Below are 20,302 nucleotides of genomic sequence, written 5' to 3'. Positions count from 1 at the left end.
ATTCATTATCCAAACACATTTTAAACCAGTGTAACAATAAATCACACATAGACTTTTCGTCAATACATATGCTTATTGCTTATACTTTATAAATATGCTTATTCAAAGAAATACAAATTACCGTCAGAGCATCCACATTAGTCTAGATACTCTAATGGTATCTCACAAATATATAATATCAATAGTTCCAATATATTATAACTAAACTAAAGAGAGAAATTTTAAATCAAAAACAAATTTGAACCTTACAAATATCGTCAAAAAGTCTCATCTTTCCTCACCGCAGTTATGGATTGGGGTTAGCCACAGTCATGGGGTTGCGGCTAACCATAGCCATGGAGTTGCGGTTAGCCAAAGCCATGGGATTGAGATTAGCCGCAGCCATAGGGTTGGGGTTAACCGCAGCAATAGGGTTGGAGTTAGCGGCAGTTGTGGGGTTAGGGTTAGCTGCAGCTGTGGGGTTAGGGTTAGCCGCAGCAATGGGGATGGCCGGCTTATTCTTCGGCAAACCTAATTATTAAAGAAGAATATAAGTTTATCTACACTTAACACATCATCAATTAGGTATTACGACTTTGTTATAAGATTTACGTACACTGTTTATAGAGGCACCATATGATAAGACAAACAGCCACCAAGCACATAAAAAAGAGGCACAGCACCAGCCCAACCAGCAAATCCATTTTCCGTTACTTGTTCTTGTTCTCACTTACAATTCTTTTTATGTATTTTGTGTGGGTTATGATGATCTTATTATAATCCAAATGTTGGAAGTACTCATAGCAACATATAAAAGTGGTATTTTATAATCAAATTTGACCTTAACATGCGCTCAAATGCCCAGTTTTGATATAAATCAGATCATGACATGTGTGATACCTAATATTAAATAGAATGTGATATATGTATGCCATAAACTAATTTAGTCACAACATATGTTTAAGTATATCTAATATTAAATAGATTGTAACATTTGTTAAAGAATTTCCTCAAAACTTATAATGATTAAGAAAAAACTAACATATATGATATTGAAATCATTGTAGCATTAATTTATACATATATCTTTTTTTGCTCTATAATATTTTAAGCATCTTGTATAGAAAATATAATACTATTCAAGAAAATAATTTATTGTATTTTTTATAATAGGTGAATAATTTAGGGTTTTAAAAAATATTAAATCTAATAATTATATACTTTAATAATTAAATATGTTATAAGAATGATTAAAATATATTTTAAAATTGAAATGTTTGGTTAAATGTTTGATTTTTTTGATTAATTGAAAATGAATATTCTCAAATCATTCAATGACAATTATATGAAAATATACATAAAATGAAGGCAATAAATTCATTGGTGTCTTGAGCTCTCCAACACCGACATATCAACACTTTCTTAAGAATATTTTTCTATTAATATATAAGGGACTACTTCAAAATATTTCACAAAATAATAATGCAAATACAACCAACAAACAATATAAAACTGTAATATACATCAGACAAATTTAAATATTATAATATTGTAAATTAATTAGTATTCAAAAATATATAGATAGATTTACCAAACAATTACAATATTAAAAGTAAATATTCTCTCAAACAAAATAATTGTTTAAAATGAATATAACAATAATTTTTATTACTATATTATAATTTTAGGAAAATTAAAAGTGCTATGGATATGTATAAGTTTTTCTTCTACACAACTCCCAGAGGCTACCTTCTAGAGGTTATCTTCATCTTTAGTCTTCAAGTTGGTCGATCGGGAAATTCGCAACATCATCACCGCTAGAAGACTTCGTAAGCATTGGAATAACCTTATGCTTTTTTGGTTCCGCTAACACACCCTTTTCTTTATTCCATTATTATTGTAGCCTTGCTTTATTTTTTTTTGCGTTAGCTACTTTAACTTAGGTTCTCTGTGCAAAACCTAAACTCTTTCATTATTAATGATATTTACATGCTTAGCAAAAAAAAAAAAAAAAAAGGTTTTCTTCTCGGTTTTGATTGGGTAAAGTATTAAAAATTACAACTGAAGAATATAAAGTTTTTTTTTCCTGTTAAACATTTTTTTTTTATTTTAACGCCGTGAAACAAAAACTTTAACGCCGTCTATTGGTCTTCTTCTTCGCTCATCGTCGTCGACTCGCGTTCTCTCTCTCTCTCTCTCTCTCTCTCTCAGGTAAGCTTCTTCAGTTTTGCTCATACACCAATATAAAATAGTTTACTTTGGTTTCGTTTTCGTTTTGTTTATAGGCGCAAAGTTTCTTCCTTTTTTTCTTTCCAATGTTCGTGTCGATCTTTTTAATCACCAGAGATTGATTAAAACCTAAATTGTCTCCCTTTCTGTAGATAAATTGGGAGAATCTTTGACAAAACAAAAAAAAAATGCAATTTTCTTGTGATCCTGTAAGTTCTATGACTGAGATTTCGATTTGGTTTTTGTAGCCTTTTTTATTTATTTTTATTATTACATATTTATATGTTTCGTATGCGTTTGTGTAAAAAAAAAGGATCAAGAAGGAGATGAGCTGCCACAATATGAACACATTTATCAGAATGACTTCTCATATCGAAAGTAAGAACCTTTCTTTTGATGCTTCTGGCTTCTTTTTTGGTTATCTATCTTGTCAATATGAGTTGTTTCAATGCCTCTGTATGTAGGCACAAGAAACAGAAGGAAGAAGATATTTCAATCTGTGAATGCAAGTTTGATTTTGGAGACCCTGACAGTGCTTGTGGTGAGAGATGCCTGAATGTGATTACTAACACTGAATGTACTCCTGGATACTGCCCTTGTGGTGTCTATTGCAAGAATCAGGTTAATTGGTTTAAAGCGTTTTGCTTCTTCTTCTTCTATGTTTTCATGTTTAAAGCACAAGGGTTGTTGATCTTACTGTAAATTTCTAGTGTCATTCTGGCTTGGTGGTGTTCTTAGCTGTTCCTGTTTGAACTAGTGTGGGCTTAAATACAACTTATTCAGTTAGATGTATGTTTTACTTAGTACTTTTACATGCTTTGCTGGTCACAGAAGTTCCAAAAATGTGAATACGCCAAAACAAAGTTGATTAAGTCCGAAGGTCGTGGGTGGGGACTAGTGGCTCTTGAAGACATAAAGGTGAGGACTCAAGCTTCTTATTGTGTCTTTAATATTTCTGATACGCTTTTACTATGGTTTATGAAATTTTCATCTAACTTTATTGATCAAACGAGCAAATTAGATGGTTGATGTAAATATTTAGTTGGGTTTGATCAAACGACTGGTGTATTTGATGCTACGATTCAGGCGGGACAGTTTATTATTGAGTACTGTGGCGAAGTTACATCATGGAAAGAAGCAAAGCGTAGGGCTCAAACTTATGAAACTCATGGTGAGTAGTAACTACATTACAGAGATGATGATGAGTGTTGTAATGCTATAGGTGATGTAAAAATTGTGCTACATGGGCAGGTGTCAAGGATGCATACATTATATCTCTTAATGCATCTGAGGCTATTGATGCCACTAAGAAAGGAAGCCTTGCTAGGTTTATAAATCATTCATGGTAAAACAACTGGACTTTTTTACATGCTTCAAAGTAATTCATATCTGTAAAAACGTTCCTTATTCTTTCTTTCTCTATATTCCCGCAGTAGACCAAATTGTGAGACGAGGAAGTGGAATGTACTGGGAGAAGTTAGGGTTGGAATCTTTGCAAAAGAGAGCATCTCTCCCCGGACTGAATTGGCTTACGACTATAATTTTGAATGGTACGGTGGTGCGAAAGTCCGTTGTCTCTGTGGTGCAGTCGCATGTTCTGGATTTCTTGGAGCCAAGTCCCGTGGCTTTCAGGCAAGACTTAATTGTATCATTTGTCAAAAATATGGAGAAAATGATATTTTATCATACTGGTCTATACCAAATTTTATACCTTTCTACCCATTGCAGGAGGATACATATGTATGGGAGGATGGTGACGATCGGTAATTTCCTTTTCACTTATTTTTTGATGTATAGAGATGGTCATAGATCGTGTGAGAAAGGATTTTGATACTTAAGCCCATCTCTATTCTTTTGTCTCCAGGTATTCAGTTGATAAAATTCCAGTCTATGATTCTGCAGAGGACGAGCTTACATCTGAGCCCTCTAAGAATGAAGAGTCCAACACAAATGAAGAGAAAGAGAAAGATATCTCGACAGAGAACCAATTGGAGTCTACTGCTCTGATTGTTCATCAATCGGATTCAACTCCTATGGAGGAAGATGTTGTTTTCACGGAGACTGTTAAAACCGAAACAGCTGAAGATGTGAAGCTGCTCTCACAAGATTCACAACAAGATTCATCGCAGAATAATACTGCAATCGTATCACGGGTCCGTGGCAACATTTTCAAGATTAAGTCGGAGTCTCTTCCAAAGAAAAGAGGCAGGCCGTCGTTGTCAGGTGGAAAGACAAAGAATGTCGCTCAGAAGCACGTTGACATAGCCAATGTGGTTCAGCTACTAGCAACCAAAGAAGCTCAAGATGAAATTCTCAAATACGAGGTATAAAAGACTTTTTCAAGCTAATATAGCTACAAACTAAAATTCAAGACAAGGTATTGATGATGTGTTTGGCAAATTGTTGCTTGCACTCCCCCAGGAGGTGAAGAAGGACGCAGCAGTACGGCTCTCGTCATTGTACGATGAGATAAGGCCAGCCATTGAAGAGCATGAGAGAGATAGCCAAGACAGTGTAGCAACAAGTGTGGCGGAGAAATGGATACAAGCAAGCTGTAATAAACTCAAGGCAGAGTTTGATCTATACTCTAGTGTAATAAAGAACATTGCTTGCACTCCCATCAAGCCACAGGACACAAAGACCAAACCTGTGGAAGCAGGGAACGATGACCAGGTTAAGCTCTTGGAGCCCTGATAAGAATGAGCTTCAAAACCCGCTAAACTTACTCGGATGGTTCTGATTAGTCTTGGAATTACAAGTCATTATGATTATTGATTACAGTTTAAACTTTAAAGCCATTGATTCGAGGAAAAAGGGTAGTAATTAACTAATCAGTGTAGCCAAAAATATTTTGTTAAGGTTGAGATCTGGATATATTTTATTCTAAATATAATTTAAATTGATAGTAATAAATATGCTCAAAAGTAAGTTAATGTAGTATTAACATAATAATCTAACTTCTTAAAAAATTTAAAGATAATTTAGTTATATTTAAAATGCTAAAGAATACATGTTTCAACAAAAAGAAAGATTGAGAAAGAAATATGTTAGGAATCTAATTCTTAAAAAAAATGATATTTTATTGAATTGAAAGACAACTGTATAGAATATAATCTTTTGATGGCATACAGTTAATAACTTACAAAAATTAAGTGTTTTTAAAGTTAATCTATTATTAACTTATTCAATTTACATATTATATTTTGAGCCAATCTTGTATGTTGTTGTAAAAAAAAAAAAAAAAGTATATTCATATATATACAATTTTTCAAACTTTGATGTTTTATAACTCCTCATCCAATGAAGGATTTAAGGGTGAAGGGTAATTACCTGCATCACAAAAAAATATAGGTTGCACAAGGCATCAGCCATCAAGATTACTGCCCAGGGCCTTGAACACACAGTTGCTCGTACTTGCCTGCATGTGGTTGGACCTGATGATAACATGGATGCAAATAAGAATTTGGTTATGGAAGATATGGAGTAAGTTATGAGCAGAATTGAAAAAAGTGGTGAAGGAGTTTATGTCCAAGCGTCTACACTAGCGCACATAAATCCCTTCACCACTACGCTAACTAAGTTAACCAATATTAACACTGCGCTAATTAATTTAACCAATATAAGAAAACATGGTGAATAGTACTATGCTTATTTGTTTCAAAAAAAAAAAAAAGTACTTATACTTAATATTGAAATTTATGTAATCTTATTAAAATTCTAAAATCTCACATAAAGCATACAATTAATCATCGATGGGACTAAGTTTTAAAACCTACTTTTCAACAATTTTTACAAAGAATTAATTAAAGTGAAAACTAATAATTTTTTTAAAAAGATATATAAAAACGTGTTTCTATGTATAAATTGATTTTGTGGTAGATGAGTAGATATATCATGTGTACTACGAAAGAAAACCGTCGCACCAAATCTCTCTGCTAAATTACTCATAAAAACTAGATTAGGATCCGCGGTACACCGCGAGACAAATTATTTATAACTAAAACATTTAAATTATAAATTGTATTTGTTGGTTAAATATATTATAATCATATAATAATTGTTAATTTTTATGGTTTAAAGTTTAAACCATATAATATCGTAATGTAATTTGTTTTTTTATATAATATTTATTTAATCAATTTAATGAGATATGTCTATTCTCTGATACCGATAGTGTTAACAAAATAATGAAATAATGTTTTACCCGTGTAACACCAAATTAATGATATTTTAAATATATATAAATATCGACAAACCCGTCCTGTTATATAACTCTGTCCTGAGATATTTTAACTCGCACTATATCATCTTAATTTTTAATATTTATTGTTTTGTATTGTAAATATTAGCTTGAGTTGATATGTTATTTATTAAGATTGTAACCATTTACATTTTACAGTATAAGATTGCGCTTTTTATAAAGTTTAAATATTTATAATACTTCTTAAAACGGTTGAGTATTTCTCATATTTGAAGTTTCGTAAAAATTTAAATATATTATTAATATTTTAAAGGTTTTTCTAACTTTTTAAAAAGTTGAAATATTTATAATATTTGAACTTTATAAATTTGAAACTTCATAAACGTTTAAATATTATTATTATTTTAACATTTTATAAAGTTTAATTTTCTAAAAATTATAAATATTTATAATATTTCTACTTTTTATAAAATATAAATATTTAGAATATTTAATTTTTTAAAAATCTTAAATAAAGAACCGGAATAAACCAAATAATTTTTTTTTTTATGTTTGAATGCCTGATAAATCAAGATTTTTGTATAATGAATCATTTTGGTCTCTTTTATAGTATGAATCTGAACCATTACGGAACTTTTTAAGGCGATGTGGGATATTGTATATGTAAACTGAGTAATATATGTCCGTTTAAAAAAATTTGTATTACATCATATAGAGGAAAAAATCACAATTTTTATTAACAAAATGTATTATACAATAATTCAAGATCATTTAAATATAAATTCAAATAAAAATGAAAGAAATCATACATTTATATGTTTGAATGAGGTAGAAATATTTCTTTATTTTTAAAAATCTTACTTATAATTAATTTGAGATTTTTGGTAACTAATATTAAAGTCAATGCATTAAATATTTCAAATATTTCAAAACATGTTGAATTTTTTATTTCATTAAATTTGGTAGCATTTTGCAAAATTGAAAAAACTGCGTGGAGAAAATCAACAACTTTTGTTTACTGAGAGAAACAAAACAACTTTTGTCACAAAAGATAGTTACAAATGGTTGCTTATCAGGTTTCAACTTGATGCATTCACCTTGTAATTGAGATGCTTTTCTCTGGTGGTATTACAGATTGTTGCTTCAAATCGTGAAGAACGTTTGGAAGGCACTTTTGACGAGGAAGATGAGCTTGTGATGTGAGTCACGGTTCGAGGAGATCTATCGACATACTCGTAACTATCTACAGAGCAAGTGGAGGATAGATGAGTTTTGTTTCCCCCTTCTGCGTTTTCTTTGAATCATCAATCATCATTCCGACAAAAAAATATTGCAGGATGAATTTGTAACCCTGCTAATTAACTAACCAATATTAAGAAAACTCATGAGTAAATACTTAAACACTGAAATTATAATCTTAACACTGAATTATACCTATACAGCTCTGTTTCTTTTCTTCCCTTGCTACTACATTTGTAAATAACTTTTAAATTTGCTTAACCAATTACAGAATCAAAAATTATATAATTAATCTTATTAAATTTTCTAAATTCTCACATAGTACAAAGCATACAACCTTTAAACCTCCCTTTCAACAATTTTTACAAAGAATTAAAGTTAAAACTGAAAGAAAAAATTTTAAAAGTTAAAACGCGTTGATATATAAACTGATTTTGTAATAGATGATTAAATGTGGACGATGAAAAGAAAACCTTTCGTTTAAGTTAAATCTTTCTGCTAAATTAGTTATCATAGTATCATACCATGAGTAAGTTTTGACGTGTAAAACCCAATTTTTCTTCTTGCATAATTCTGTTATGAAGTGGTAAAGTGAAGACCTTCGACGAAACATTAAATCCATATTTTGAAAGGAAATGTCACCTACTAATTACAACGTTGGTAACAAACTCTGAGATTTGTTTTCATAAATTTCACGTCTTTGTTATAGTCTCAGAACACAAGAATATATATATATATATATATATATATATATATATATATATAATAGAAAAGAAAAATGATGGAAACTAGTTTCGAAAAAATACCTTAGGAAAAAAAAACGTGTATTGTGGCTAAGTTACTTGGTGTCTTGTAAATTATATGATACATGGTCTTTAAGCAAATTGTCTCATGTCACTGCTTGAAAAGATACTGAAAGGTCTCGGTGTTGTATTCCAAACTCCAAAATTATACTAAATAAGAAATTGATTTATAAGTTTTAAAACCAACAATTTATGACTATACTAAGCTGTTAAATTTTATGGTTATCTTGGAGAGTTAGCATAGCTTTTGTTGGGGTACGTACTCGGACCACGTAAAGATCCCATGCAATGAGTAGCTCAATGAACCCTGCGCTAATTAATTTAACCAATATTAAGAAAACATGGTGACAAGTACTTAATATTGAAACTTATATATTCTTATTAAAATTCTAAATCCTCACATAAAGCATACAATTAATCTTCTATGGGACTAAGTTTTAAACCTAACTTTTCAACAATTTTTACAAAGAATTAATTAAAGTGAAAACTAAGAACTTTTAAAAAGATATATAAAAACGTGTTTCTATGTATAAATTGATTTTGTGGTAGATGAGTAGATATATCATGTGTGCTACGAAAGAAAACCTTGGCACCAAATCTCTCTGCTAAATTACTCATAAAAATGAGTGAGTTTTGACGTGTGAATGCATTTTCTTGTAAACAACTCTCTATACAAAGAGGTAAACAAGTTTTCACCTTGTACAAAAATCCATATTTTTTGACGCGGTATTCATTTTATAACTGAAGAACTAAAACATAAGAGGAAATAAAATCTGTCAATTTGATGGTTGACGTCCAATAATCTCTATACTACTAATTGATTGGCTAACGTTATACGCAATTGTTTAACGTGTTTTGAGACTCAACAAGTCATCAGCTCTGATCATTTTCTATAAATTTGGTGTGTTATCATCCTTCATCAGTCTCATAACACAAACAAAATATCATAAGCTTAGCTAGAGAAAAACAAGAAGAAGAAAAAAAAAATGGAGGGAACAAGTTTCGAAATTAGTTTGGCCAGAAAGATAGAAACAAGGCCCAAAGTGTTACTCGCTACCAACGACTACGAAACATCTAACAAATGCCGTGGGTTAGTTCACTCTATAAATCAAGAGGAGGAACCTCTGTTGTCGTCTGTTCAAAAACAGATCAGCTTCACTGGAGGATTTTGTATTGCTTCTCCACCCGTCCGAGGTTTGATCTGTTTTCATGACGTAAAAGAAGATAAACACTATAGGTATTCGATTTACAATCGGGCTACGAAAACTTGTCGGACTATAGCAAGAATCCAAGCGGATGAAAAAACGTTGATAGAAACTCATTTCGGATACGATGAAATAAATGATGCATTCAAGTTGTTATGTATAAAGTCCAATCTCGAAAATTTATGGGACCCAACATATGAGGTTTTGACGGTGGGACGGCCGGGTGAAGAAGAATCTTGGAGAAGAATCGAATGCAAAGTTCCTCATACTTCGGTTGGTCATCATGGAGTATTTGACGACAGAGGAACTTTGTACTACCTAGCTCAGTGCAAGTATGATGATACTCACACAAAGAATGATATAATGAGCTTCAACGTCAGCTCTGAAGAATTTACACCCATTCCATCACCTGACGGAGTCGATCTGATCAATATAGGTAATTGGAGACTTGTCAATTACGACAAGAAAATTGTGTTGGTGGACGACAAAAATGGTTTCGCTTATGACCCAAACGGCGATGTGTACTTTGATACTTGGCCGGTTTTCGAAGAACGACGACGCATACTGATTCGTAACTGGAGAGACAACACTAGAGGTCCTGCAGCTAATGAACTATGTGACTACGATCGCTTCCGAGGTACCACAAGAACAGGCGAGCTTGTTTTCTCACCAACTAAGGTTACGACAGAGGGGTCAGTCACTGTGATCTTTTACAATACGAGTACGCAAACATTTAGAAAATCCGTGGTTCAACTTTTGGGTCCAGGTCAAGATGAGGACCGTTACGTTGATACATTCTTGGATAATTATGTCCATAATCCTCTGCCTGTCTGAAGAACAAGCGTTGGTCCATTCATTGGGATTAAATATTCTCTAAGTACTAGCCATATATACTAGTAATTATTAAGCTTACTTTTATTGGGATTTGTTAAGTTTTCATTTCTATTGTCCATAATTAATCTTTATTTATGCTATATAATAATGTTCTGGGATTGGTCGTAATTACATTTCTGTTGTCGTACGTTCATCCTCTTTATTTATAATGAAAGATAAATGTTTATTAATTTAGTTCTTTGTAATAACTAATACAAAATCATAATTAACTCGTACAACAAACATTACCCATGTGATTTAACAATTGTGACTGAAAAGGGAGAGAAAGAAGAAAGAAGAAATAAGAAAATGAAAAAGAGAAAGCAAAAAAAAATTGGCAACAAAATGTATCCCTAAAATCCATTGAATTTCCGAATTTAATCTGTTTGTTTGTGAGTTACAGTAGAACCTCTATAAATTAATACTCTTTAAATTAATATTCGCTATAAATTAATAAATTTTTCCGGTTCCAAGTTGGGGCGGGGTAAAAAATGACACATTTTGATAAAATAATAAAATAATAATTTTTGTGAAAATCTTATGTAAAAATATGATCTCATCAATATCATAAATTAATAATCAAATAAACTAAATATATATATATATACACATGTATATCTAAGAAAATCTAGTGAAATATGATTCTATTGTTGTTTGTCTATTTTTGAATTTGTATTATTGTTGAAACTCATCTCTAATCTTTTTCATTGTTGTATTCTCAATCGCATCTAAAAATTGTGGAGAGTCTAGATGCGATAATTGTTTATTTAATAACAGGTTTTAAAAGTACCGCAATATCTTCTTAGATTTCATCATTACCATAAAGGATAGTATTAGCAATTTCTTCAAAACTCTAAACTTCTAACATTTATCATTTTTATCTATATAATTTAGTAAACAAATTGAAATTTATCATATTACGATAAAAATATTATAAATTAAGAAAACTCTTTAAAAATGTAAATGATAACAACATTATTTTTTGTTGTAATAGAAAATTTTTAAAATTATGAAACTGAGAAAATCTCTTCATAAATTAAAACCTCTATAAATTAATAAAATTTCATGGTCCTCACCTTATTAATTTATAGAAGTTTTACTGTTATATCAAAAAAATTTTTTCCTTCATCTGTAAGTTTTTTGTTTATTAATTGATGTGTTGCCAAAAAAAATAATAATAATGATTTATGAAAAATAGAATCTACGGAAAAAAGGAAAAAAGGGCCAATGAGAAGCTTACAATATATATATATATAAATGGTTTGGTCTTCAAGTCTTCATAGTCGATTTCACAAGTCACCCCACTGAGCACCATTCAAAGTAAAAGTTTGAGACTTTTTCTAGTTTGACCCATCTGACTCAGCGAAACTGAGTTGAAATATTGCATCGTAGTAAAAGAAGAGAGCCAAAAAAAAAACTTCTTGCGGTTGATTTTAAAATCTCGTCGCCGGCGTCGGACTAAAAACAAGAGGAAAGAGAATAGAGAAGAGAGATTTGCTCATCAGAGAAAGAGGGTTCTTTTATTTATAGATGGTGAAGGAAACGGAGTACTACGATGTGCTTGGCGTTAGCCCAACTGCTACTGAAGCTGAGATCAAGAAAGCTTACTATATAAAGGTTCAATTTTTATTATTATGATTTTATTATGGGTTTCTTCTGTTTTTTTGGATCCGGTGAGTTTGATGAATTCAGGGAGGAGTGATGATGATTCGAGTATCCACGAATTTGACTTATACTTTATGGAGTGATAGAGATTTATTATAGCTTTTGAAATCTCTAGTTTTTTTTTTTTTTTTTTTTTTTTTTTACGGTATAGTGATTGTGTTGGGTCGTTTTGTTTATTATTATATACACAGGCACGCCAAGTTCATCCAGATAAAAACCCAGATGATCCTCAAGCTGCACAAAACTTTCAGGTTACTTTTAGATTTCGATAAAAGATTGAGCTTTTAACAAATTCCAGTCAGATTCGGGAACACTTACTTTGGTGATTAGCTTTGTTGTCTATTGTAATCATTAGTACCAATTTTTATCTCCAAAATTCTTGGATTTTATAGGTTCATGTCTGAGGGTAGTGGAATAAGTTCATGTTCTAAATATATCAAGAATGAGAATTGGTGTTCCTGTTAATCTCTTCTATGTATGGTTTACATGGCTAGTGGAGATGTGTCTTGAGAGTTGTATTCTCTCTTATCATCTGCTTGTATTGGATGTTTTGGATAGATTATTTTTCAAACAGTAACTTGTTATTCAGGTGTTGGGAGAAGCCTATCAAGTGCTAAGTGATTCTGGACAACGCCAAGCTTATGATGCTTGTGGCAAGTCAGGGATCTCAACGTTAGTCTCGTTTTCTTGTCGAGTTTACCGACATGGGTGCGAAAAGTGTTGGGACTTTTTTCATTGGTGCTTACTTGTTTTTGTTCTTTTTTTTTCAGTGATGCGATCATCAATCCTGCTGCAATATTTGCGATGCTTTTTGGTAGTGAACTTTTCGAAGGGTACATAGGACAACTTGCTATGGCATCAATGGCTTCACTTGATATCTTCACTGAAGGGGATGAGTTTGATACCAAAAAGATTCAAGAAAAAATGAGGGTAAGTTTTGGATTTATTAGTGTCCCCTGCTCAAAACCATGTCCTCCTTGTACAAAATTTGCTAAAACTGTAGATTGTGTTTTGTTTCAGATTGTCCAGAAAGAAAGAGAAGACAAGCTCTCTGAGGTTCTTAAAGACCGACTCTACGAATATGTGATAAACAAAGACGAATTTGTCAGTAAAGCTGAAGCTGAAGTAGCTAGACTCTCAAATGCAGGTAATATATTCTGTAGAGTGTTCCGTGTTCTGTAGTTATGCTTTCTCTTTCAATCAATGCCATCTCTGTGCTGAAACGAGTCTCACCCTCTTCTATTTCTTCAGCTTATGGTGTGGATATGTTGAATACAATTGGGTATATATATGTAAGACAAGCAGCAAAAGAGTTAGGGAAGAAAGCTATTTATCTCGGAGTACCATTCGTTGCTGAATGGTTTAGGAACAAAGGTCATTTCATCAAATCTCAGTTAACAGCAGCAACAGGTTAGATTAAAGAAAAACTAATCAAGAACGTTCTTTGTTAGATTTCTAAAATCTGTTTTTCTCTCTTAGGAAGCAAGACATGTAGTGATTTTGTTTTCATTTCCTGGCTGTTTATTGTCATCCTAGGCGCATATGCTTTGTTCCAGTTGCAGGAGGAAATGAAAAGGCAGCTGAATACTGAAGGAAATTATACTGAGGAGGAACTTGAGGAATACCTTCAAACCCATAAAAGAGTGATGATTGATTCACTGTGGAAGCTCAATGTTGCTGATATCGAAGCCACTCTTTGTCGAGTTTGTCAGCTGGTTTGTTTAGCTTAACAAATACTCATGTTCACATCTGACCTCTTTGTTTAGTTTCTATGGTTTGTAAGCTTATCTATGATTCTTTTTGTTCAGGTTCTTCAAGATCCAGAAGCCAAAAGAGAGGAGCTTCGTACAAGAGCAAGAGGGTTAAAAACTCTGGGGAGGATCTTCCAGGTAATATCTGGTTTCATTTCCTTCTTATAGTCTGACGGGTTGTTAGAGTGTGATTTGGGAATTAAGATACAAGCCTAACCTAAAGCATTCATACAGAGAGCCAAAACAGCTAGTGAAAGTGATCCTTTAGAAAATAATGAACCTCAAAAACTAAACGGAAATGGAAGGGGTGACGACCATGATACCTCTACATCACCAAAATCCAGTGAAGCATCTCACTCCACCTCTGGTCCTCAGGTATCATTTCACATGAACCTTTTGCTTATCTTTGATCTTTCCATTTCACCAAACTCATCACTCTCCATCTTCAACGATGGATAAATCTTCTTTCTGAATTGTGTTAGATAGACATAACATTCATGCTTGTGTTGTTTAGTAGAAACACTCTGAATCAGTCACAATCTCATAAACAGTTCAAATCGAAAGTAGTTAACTGTTTTCTTGTTTGGTAATCTAATAGGAACCACAAAGCCCTTACGTGGAAGAAATCAAACTAGGAGATGAACGGTTCAACTATTACTTCCCAAGACCAGCACCACCTCCTGGCGCAGGGAAGCACTCCTCGACTGGCTATGATTGATTCAGGTGAGATCAGAGGTATCTCTGTAGCGGTTTCTTGCTTATTCAAAACCCTTTTGTATATTATATGTACCATGCAGTCTTAGCATATTTGATATTGCAGTTGTGTGCCATGTATGTAAAATTTTCGTTGTTTTTTCTTTCGTTTTGGGGGATGCAATGTGAATTTGGGATTTGTTAGAAGTAATTTATTAATGTTGAAAGTACATGAAAATATCTTTAATAGATGTTACACTAATACTACACCGATAATTTTATATTTTATAATGTAAATTTTGTTTAATTACTGTTTTCAATATATTAATTAATATTTAAAAAAACTAAGGTAAAATATTTTAAAAAAATAAAAATTGGAAGACAGTTTTAAGTTTTAACTATGAATTGTTTTCTTAAATTATTCTCCAAATTATTCTTGATTTTTTTGGAATGAAATCTTAATAAGGGGAGATTTTAATTAATGTTTTATAAATGACTAATCCAATAATTAATGTAAATTTTCTTTAATTACCTTTTTCGTTATATTAAAATTTATTAAAATTCAAAAAAGTAAGTTAATATATTTAAAAACTAAAAAACAATTTTCTATGTTAAAAAAAAAATTTGGAAGATAGTTTCAATTTTACCTATGAATTGTTTTCTTAGATTATTCCAAATTATTTTGGATTCGTTTAGTAGAATGATTACTTCTAATAAGGGGAGATTTCATTCTATAAAACATTAATTAAAATGAAATTGTTTGTGTTTCCACCAAAAAAAAAGGAAATTGTTTGTGTAGAATGATTAATTAACTAAAACATTGTTTGTGTAAAACATTAATTAAAATAAATTAAATTTAATTAAAGTAAATTCCTAAAATGATTTTAATTCAAATTATTTTGGATTCTTTTAGTAGAATGAAATCTTCTAATAAGGGGAGATTTCATTCTAAGAAAACATTAATTAAAATGAAATCTTTTAGTAGAATGAAATCTTCTAATAAGCTAGCTTTCATTCTAGCTTTTGAATGGTTTTACCATATACTAAATCTAATAAGATATTAGGGTTATAAATAATTTTAGAAATTTATTAAAGAATAGATTTTTTTTATTTAAAATAATAATAAATTAAAAGATGCATGAACTCGATTCAGTAATGCGACATATAAAAAGATGTCATCACAACCGATTCAATATCGTGCGTGAAATAAATCAATGGGTCGGAAGAAGCCGAGTGCTCGTGGTGGAGATGATGATGATGATGAGCAGCAACCTGCTGCGTCATCTGTCGTTGGTGCTACTAAATCTAAGAAGAAGTTTGCTCAAATTGATGAGGATCATGAGTACTCAATAAATACTGAAGAAGAGAAAGTTGTTATCGCTGCGAAGAAGAACAAGGGTAAAAAAGGCTTTGCGGTTTTAGCTTTTGATATCCTTGGTGGTGATGATAGCGAAGAAGTTGATGGAGATGAGGAAGAAGGCTCTCCCGGTGAAATCACGTTTTCGGGTAAGAAGAAATCTTCTAAACAGAAGGGCAGCAGTGTCTTGGCCTCATTAGGCGATGACTCAGTTGCAGACGAAAGTGGTCTAGCTAAAACTCCTGTTGTAGAAAGTGGAAAGAAAAAGAAAAAGAAGAAGAAAAAGAGTGGAAGGACAGTAGAGGAAGAGGATGATTTGGACAAACTTCTTGCAGAACTTGGAGAAACCCCTGCTGCTTCATCCACCACTGGAGAAGAGAAAGTTCAAGCTCAGCCTGCGCCAGTTGCACCGGTAGAGAATGCTGGTGAGAAGGAAGGAAAAGAAGAGACTGTTGAGAGTGCTGCAGCGAAGAAAAAGAAAAAGAAGAAGGAGAAAGAGAAGGAAAAAAAAGCAGCAACCTCTTATGTAGAGGCTAAGGAGGAAAAACAAGAAGAATCAGTAACTGAGGCACAACAGCCGAAGAAGAAGGATTCAAAGGGTCAAGCAGCAGAGAAGAAAATTCCCAAACATGTTAGAGAGATGCAAGAGGCTCTTGCACGGCGGCAAGAAGCCGAAGAGCGAAAAAAGAAGGAAGAAGAAGAAAAATTAAGAAAGGAGGAAGAGGAGCGCCGCAGGCAGGAAGAGCTTGAGGCTCAAGCTGAGGAGGCTAAGCGTAAGAGAAAGGAAAAGGAAAAGGAGAAACTCTTGAGGAAGAAGCAAGAGGGCAAGCTTCTAACTGCAAAGCAAAAGACTGAAGCTCAGAAGAGGGAGGCTTTTAAGAATCAGATCCTGGCTGCTGGTGGAGGTCTTCCTGTTGCAGATAATGATGGTGAGGCTACTTCTTCAAAGCGTCCCATTTATGTCAACAAGAAAAAATCATCTCGCCAGAAAGGCAATGACACTTCTATTCAGGTGGAAGATGAGGTAGAGCCAAAAGAGAATCATGCAGGTGAACCAGTTCCTTTAGGTGAAGTGGGTTCAGCAGACACTGAAAAGGTTGATTTAATAGAGTCAGCAAACACAGATGAGAAATCACAACCTGCTGATGTAGCTCAGGAGAATGAGAATGGGGTTGAGGAAGATGATGAAGAAGATGAGTGGGATGCAAAAAGCTGGGATACTGTTGATCTTAACCTTAAAGGTGATTTTGATGATGAAGATGAAGAAGCTCAGCCTGTGGTTAAGAAAGAATTAAAGGATGCTGTATCAAAGACACACGATTCAGGTTAGTATGAAATGTATTTCTTTGTTCTTCTTCCTAGTGTTTCATCCAATATCTATTTTTAATTTTATCTTTTGAATTTCTACACAGACCCTGAAGCTGAAAAACCAGCAGGTATGAGCAACCCAACAACAGCTGCTGTAAAAGCTGTGCATGAAGTGGAAGATGCTAAGCAGACAAAACGTGCTAAGAAGGGTAAAGGTTTAGCTTCGAGTGAAGTTATAGAAGAAGGTGGAGAAAATCTCCGTTCTATTATTTGCTGTATCATGGGTCATGTCGATGCTGGTAAAACAAAGCTGTTGGATTGCATCAGAGGAACAAATGTACAGGAAGGTGAGGCTGGAGGTATTACTCAGCAGATTGGTGCAACTTATTTACCTGCGGAAAACATCCGAGAGAGGACTATGGAACTGAGAGCTGATGCACAACTTAATGTGCCCGGTGTATTGGTTATCGATACACCTGGCCATGAGTCCTTCACGAATCTGCGGTCTAGAGGTTCAAGTTTGTGCGACATTGCCATTTTGGTGGTTGACATAACGCATCGGTTACAGCCGCAAACAATAGAATCTCTAAATCTCTTGAGAATGAGGAATACAGAGTTCATTGTTGCATTGAATAAGGTGAGACTGCTTGTCATTCTGTTTGGATGGGGTAAACAATGAACAAAGTGGGAGAAACTTATATAGATGGGAAATAAATTCTTAAACTTCCAGGTGGATAGGATTTCTGGATGGAAAAAATGCAAGAATGCTCCTTTCGTGAAGGCAATTAGACAGCAAACTGAAGATGTTAAAGATTTATTTAACATGAAGCTCGCTGAGGTAAGTCATACATCTAGAGTTTCTTATGTATGATTTGAGCTATCACTTTGGTTTACATATCGTTCAAGTTATGTTGTTTCACTGGTGTTCCCAGATTAAAACCCAGTTCAAGGAGCAAGGACTCAACACTGAGCTTTATTACAAGAATAAAGAAAAGGGAGAATATCTCAGTATTGTTCCCACTAGTGCTATTAGGTATGTATCTCTGCTTATTTGTTTCTAATGTACAGCGTAACAGATGTCTTGCTAAGAAAGTTGGTTCTTGATATTTGCAGTGGGGAAGGGATCCCAGATCTCTTGCTGTTTTTGGTTCAATGGGCTCAGAAAACAATGGTTGAGAAACTTACATATGTTGACAAAGTGCAGGTCTCTCTCCTATCTCTTTTAAGGTAACACTTGTTTCTGCATTACTTCAGCATGAGGATTCTGATCCTTTCTTGAAATTTTTGAATAGTGTACTGTCCTTGAGGTCAAAGTTATTGAAGGCCATGGTACAACAATTGATGTTGTGTTGGTAAACGGTGAACTCCATGAAGGTGATCAAATCGTCGTTTGTGGGCTACAGGCAAGTAAAAACTTTATATTCTAAATCCAAACAAGTAATGTAGTGGGTATACATAGAACTTAGTATACTGATCTTATATCTTCCTCATATTTCAGGAACCTATTGTCACAACGGTTAGAGCACTACTAACTTCTCATCCAATGAAGGAGTCAAGGGTGAAGGGTACTTATCTGCATCACAAAAAAATAAAGGCTGCACAGGGCATCAAGATTACTGCTCAGGGACTTGAACGCGCAGTTGCTGGTACTTGCCTGCATGTGGTTGGACCTGATGATGACATGGATGCAATTAAGAATTCGGTTATGGAAGATATGGAGTCAGTTATGAGCAGAATTGAAAAAAGTAGTGAAGGAGTTTATGTACAAGCGTCTACACTAGGGTCATTAGAAGCATTGCTTGAATTCTTGAAGTCCCCAGCTGTAAGGATACCAGTCAGTGGTATTGGCATAGGGCCTGTGCATAAGAAGGATATAATGAAGGCTGGAGTGATGCTGGAGAAGAAAAAAGAAGATGCTATAATTTTGGCTTTTGACGTCAAAGTGACTACAGAGGCTCGTGAACTTGCTGACGATATGGGAGTTAAAATCTTCTGCGCTGATATCATCTATCATCTATTCGATCTATATAAGGATTACATTGAGAAAATCAAAGAGGAGAAAAAGAAGGAATCAGCCGATGAAGTAGTCTTCCCATGTATCCTTAACATTCTACGTGAGTTCAATAAGAAAGACCCAATAATCCTTGGAGTTAAGGTCGTCGACGGTATACTTAAGGTATCCTATTCTTACTCTTCTATATTCTCTCGCTAACTTGCACATACAAGTCATTGGAGGATTCTCATTCTTTTTAACATTCGTCTTGGTTTTTAGATCGGAACCCCCATTTGTGTCCCCAGCAGAGAGTTTATAGATATTGGCCGCATTGCCTCTATTGAGAAGAACCGCAACCCTGTTGACTATGCAGAGAAAGGCGACGAGGTGGCGATTAAGGTAATAACAATTTTTTTTACAGAGAGAGACAAAAGAGTACTTATGGTTGCTTAAGTTTCAACTTGATGCATTCACCTTGTAATCAAGATGCTTTTCTCTGGTGGTATAACACAGATTGTTGCTTCAAATCGTGAAGAACAGAAGACGTTTGGAAGGCACTTTGACAAGAAAGATGAGCTTGTGAGTCACATTTCGAGGAGATCTATCGACATACTCAACGAAAGCTACATGGTAAGCGGAGGATAAGATAAAAGTTAGTTCCCATTCTGCGTTTTCTATAAATCATCATCATCATCGTTCTGACCAAAACCAAAAAAAAAAAAACCATTACAATTGCAGAATGAAATGTCGAAAGAGAAATGGGATCTCATTGTGGTACTGAAGAGTCTCTTCAAGATTTTCTGAACATTCACATGTCTACTCTGGACCTTAAAACAATGAGATACATCTTCCTGCTTCTAATCGAAACATTTACAAAATAACAGAGAGAGGTTAAGGAGAGAGACAAAAGAATGTTCTTGTCTAAATTATACATAGAGGATGCTTCCTAGTTTCCTTTGGACTTTTAGTTTTTTTTATCTTGTTTTCTGGTTATTGTCTGAGGTAG

The 20,302-nt window shown here is 33.3% G+C and overlaps 3 protein-coding genes, 1 long non-coding RNA gene and 1 pseudogene across 6 annotated transcripts; 4 read left to right on the top strand and 1 right to left on the bottom strand.

Moving 5' to 3' along the window:
- Positions 1 to 53: 53 nt before the first annotated feature.
- Positions 54 to 817, bottom strand: LOC147925893 (uncharacterized). Its single transcript, XR_015585329.1, has 2 exons — positions 596 to 817; positions 54 to 510 (listed from the first exon to the last, which is right to left on the bottom strand). It is a non-coding gene; the product is annotated as an uncharacterized LOC147925893 (long non-coding RNA).
- Positions 818 to 1,516: 699 nt separating this feature from the next.
- On the top strand, positions 1,517 to 5,121 carry LOC104751569 (histone-lysine N-methyltransferase ASHH1). 3 transcript variants are annotated; one of them, XM_087493411.1, is made up of 11 exons: positions 1,517 to 1,808; positions 2,361 to 2,417; positions 2,522 to 2,586; positions 2,673 to 2,829; positions 3,040 to 3,126; positions 3,295 to 3,379; positions 3,460 to 3,553; positions 3,642 to 3,840; positions 3,937 to 3,971; positions 4,073 to 4,532; positions 4,630 to 5,121. In XM_087493411.1, the coding sequence occupies exons 2-11, from the start codon at positions 2,397 to 2,399 to the stop codon at positions 4,900 to 4,902; spliced, it is 1,476 nt and encodes a 491-aa protein (XP_087349537.1). In that variant the 5' UTR covers positions 1,517 to 1,808; positions 2,361 to 2,396; the 3' UTR covers positions 4,903 to 5,121. The 3 variants fall into 3 exon arrangements, with proteins under 3 accessions (XP_087349537.1, XP_010471829.1, XP_087349536.1); XM_010473527.3 differs by having other exon boundaries at positions 1,720 to 2,190; XM_087493410.1 differs by lacking the exon at positions 1,517 to 1,808 and having other exon boundaries at positions 2,194 to 2,417.
- Positions 5,122 to 9,437: 4,316 nt separating this feature from the next.
- On the top strand, positions 9,438 to 10,490 carry LOC104753882 (putative F-box protein At1g76830 pseudogene; annotated as a pseudogene).
- A 1,318-nt stretch (positions 10,491 to 11,808) lies between these two features.
- On the top strand, positions 11,809 to 14,876 carry LOC104751568 (chaperone protein dnaJ 10). Its single transcript, XM_010473525.3, has 10 exons — positions 11,809 to 12,146; positions 12,386 to 12,445; positions 12,784 to 12,866; positions 12,965 to 13,124; positions 13,215 to 13,341; positions 13,446 to 13,604; positions 13,731 to 13,909; positions 14,003 to 14,083; positions 14,180 to 14,320; positions 14,544 to 14,876. The coding sequence occupies exons 1-10, from the start codon at positions 12,060 to 12,062 to the stop codon at positions 14,661 to 14,663; spliced, it is 1,197 nt and encodes a 398-aa protein (XP_010471827.2). The 5' UTR covers positions 11,809 to 12,059; the 3' UTR covers positions 14,664 to 14,876.
- A 135-nt stretch (positions 14,877 to 15,011) lies between these two features.
- LOC104751567 (eukaryotic translation initiation factor 5B) lies at positions 15,012 to 19,941 on the top strand. The gene is given in 11 exon segments (XM_087493200.1): positions 15,012 to 17,320; positions 17,408 to 17,940; positions 18,034 to 18,141; positions 18,236 to 18,336; positions 18,417 to 18,507; positions 18,596 to 18,706; positions 18,802 to 19,167; positions 19,170 to 19,208; positions 19,210 to 19,479; positions 19,576 to 19,695; positions 19,810 to 19,941. Coding segments are annotated over 11 exon segments (3,339 nt in total). The 5' UTR covers positions 15,012 to 15,852.
- The last annotated feature ends 361 nt before the right edge of the window (positions 19,942 to 20,302 follow it).

This window comes from Camelina sativa, chromosome 16, assembly GCF_030686135.1.
Source record: "Camelina sativa cultivar CO46 ecotype springtype chromosome 16, ASM3068613v1".
NCBI classification, from domain to species: Eukaryota; Viridiplantae; Streptophyta; class Magnoliopsida; order Brassicales; family Brassicaceae; genus Camelina; species Camelina sativa.
This window is presented reverse-complemented; position numbering and strand designations above follow the sequence as displayed.